At 60.0% G+C, this 2,806-nt stretch overlaps 1 protein-coding gene across 3 annotated transcripts in view; it reads right to left on the bottom strand.

The window, feature by feature from the left end:
* Positions 1–267: 267 nt before the first annotated feature.
* Positions 268–2,806, bottom strand: part of MVK (mevalonate kinase) — a 34,812-nt gene continuing 32,273 nt past the window's right edge. For all 3 annotated transcript variants that reach the window (XM_015568182.1, XM_006770325.2, XM_015568181.1), the window contains exons 10-11: positions 1,517–1,670; positions 268–1,125 (exon numbers count right to left, since the gene is read on the bottom strand). In XM_015568182.1, the coding sequence (XP_015423668.1) occupies positions 974–1,125; positions 1,517–1,670 (306 nt within the window). In that variant the 3' untranslated portion in view covers positions 268–973. The remainder of the gene's footprint in view (positions 1,126–1,516; positions 1,671–2,806) is intronic.

Genomic DNA, 2,806 nt, shown 5'->3' on the forward strand with positions numbered 1-2,806 from the left:
CCCCTTTTTGGAAACGCAGATGGGAGCTGTGCTGGTGGACAAAGAGCCTAGTGCCCTGCCCATCCCAGGACGACCAGGGCCATCTGGGAACCCCCGCGCCATCCCCAAGGCACCCAACCACGGGACCAGTGCCCTTCTCCCTTTCACTCCTGAGGACTCCGCGGGGAAGTGGCCGCAGGAGGGACGAGACGGGAAGCAGGTGCGGGTGTGGGTGGGCTGGCGACTCCCAGACCCTCATCCTTTCTTCGGACGCAGAGGGAAGCACCGTTCACTCAAGATCTTTTTATTCCCCCTTTGCCACCGTTTCTGCAAACCCTCGGGTACAGACTGAAAGAAACTGGGCATCAACCCTGCCTGGGGTCAACCCTTGGGCCACAGGACAGAAGGCAAAGACCACCACCTGGACGCTCCCTAGGGGAGCCCACCATCTAGCTGGAGAGAAGAGCCACACAAAGTGCTGATGGTTTTAAAAGACTGAAGGTGTGAAGGGAGGGTCACCAGCCAGGGGTCTGGGAAGGCTTTCTGGAGGAGGTGGGCCTGGCCCTGAGACAGAGGAGGAAGTGCAGAGGTGAAGGAGGGAGAAGGCACGCTGCCCCGGGAACCAGACCCCTGCACCTGAGCTTTTCGCCAGGTCAGCCAGGGGGTTTGAGGGGAAAGCAGAGGGTCTGGGGAACCTCAGGGAGGACAAGAAAGAGCACCCCATGTCTCAGGTCTGCAGTCCCAGAGACCCGCGCACAGCCCTCTGCCCAGCCGCTGGAGAACGCGGCTCGCAGACCATGTCTTCTGGGCAGCCCAGCCCATGGCAGGCTCCAGGCCCCACTGGTGGTTCTGTAGACACAGCCAATGGAAGAGACGTCACCGGGGCCTGTCAGCGTCAGGAGCTGGGCGCCCTCTGGCCGGCACAGAGGCCAACTAAAGCCCCAGAATAACCCAGGCAGGGGCTTCTTGGCAGGCTGCAACGGCGTGTTTCATCTCAGAGGCCGTCCAGGGCTTGCCGGACGGGGGCGTCCAGGGAGGCGGCCGAGTGGATGGAGACGCCAGGGGCACCGATGCTGGTTTCCCAGCAGTCAAACCCACAGTCGGTCAGCGCCTGCTTCGTGGCCTCCACCTCTGGGCCCTCCAGGTCTGAGGGGAGGGAAAACGGCAGGTCACCTCCCAACCAGCTGCCCTCTTGGAGAACGTCTGCCCCATTCAAGAAAAAGGCGGACTTTCGAGTCACCGAGACCTGGCCTTGTCATGTTTGCTGTGTTGGTGACTAACCACCAGGGGCCCCAGCATTCCCAATGTGAGCCCAGCCCTGTGCCAGGCTCTCTAAATGCACCCCCTCCCCCTTCCGCAATCTTATTAACTAGATATTAGCATCCTTAGTTGACCAATGTGGCAACAAAGGCCCAGAGAAGTTCGTTAACTTGCTCAAGGCCACACAGCAGAGGTGAGACTTGTTTACAGGCTTCCTCCTCCTCCCAAGGGAAACAGTGCCCAGGCAGAACCTTTGTGAGCCCTGCCCGCCCGGTACCTGGCCTGAGGAGAGTGATGCCACAACCACCGCCGCCAGCACCAGTGAGCTTGCTGTGCAGCCCCCGGGCCATGGTCAGCTGGCAGAGCTGGTCCAGTGAGGTGTGGCCCACACCGAGGGCATTCAGGTGGTGCTGGTTCATATCGATCAGCTCCTGGAGGCGAAGATTCAGTCTGTTCCCATTTGGCCTGCCTGAGGCCGGGGCCTGTGCCCGCCCCGCCCATCTGATAGAACGCTGGTTTGAGGCAGCAAATGGCTTTGACTACCAGCACAAGGCCCCTCTCTGCTGGTAAGAAGGGCCCCTCCTTCCTGCAGGACTACCCTGGGGCTGGGATGGAGCTGGTTGTGAACACATGTCCCAGGCCTGGCGACACCTCTGGCCATGGTGACTGGTCGGCACGTGGGCCAAACAGGGCCCTCTCCAGGTTTTCTCGCTCTTTCCACTGGAACTGCTTAAACTGGCTGACTTCAGAGGGAGGCCACCAGAGTGACTGCGCTGCACACGGTCAGGGGTTGCACGGGAGACAGATTTCAGATGAGGCTGTTTAGCCCCTGGATCCAGCTGTGCCTGAAGCTGCCCTCTGGTGCTCTCAGTTATGAGCCAATAAATTCCATCTCTGCGAAAGCCTGCTCGAGATGGATTCTGTCACTTATAGACGTCTCAAGAAAGACCACACCCAAGTGGGGAAACAGTTCAGCTTTCCTTGACTATGCATAATAAAAGTCCTCTCCTGAAGATCCAATGAGATGCAGGTTGAGGAAGTAACAAAACTAACAGCGACCACGCCCAGGCATCCTGTCACTGCGCTTCATTTACTCCAGGAGTGTCTGACAAGCACGCAGGGTGCTGGGATGCTGGGCCGGGAGAAGGAGCACCCAGCTGTGGTCCTTGCCCGGGGAGGTTAGGATGTGGGAGCTGAAGTCAGGCGGCCGGGCGGTGAGAGTCAGCACTCTGCCACTTCAGCGTCGTGCGTCCTGGGCCGCGGCCTCACTGAGTCCCAGCCTGCCCTCTGTAACCGGACGGGAAGAGGGTGCGCCTCACGCGTGAGGATAAAATGAGGAGAGCCTTCCATACAACCCCTGGCCTGAGGCTCTTACAAGCACCAGCAGCCATCAGTGCTGTCGTTACAGTACCACCCCCATTGTACGGAGGGGCAAACTGAGGCTCAGGGAGGAAAGCGCCCTGCCTTGTCACTGAGCTCGTCAGGCACCCAGCCGGCACCAGAAGCCAGGCCTGCCTGACACAGGTCACGTCTACCTACCCTGCCTCGCACGTGCCTGCGCATTCCT

This window comes from Myotis davidii, unplaced genomic scaffold (genome assembly GCF_000327345.1).
Source record: "Myotis davidii unplaced genomic scaffold, ASM32734v1 scaffold803, whole genome shotgun sequence".
Taxonomy (NCBI): Eukaryota; Metazoa; Chordata; class Mammalia; order Chiroptera; family Vespertilionidae; genus Myotis; species Myotis davidii.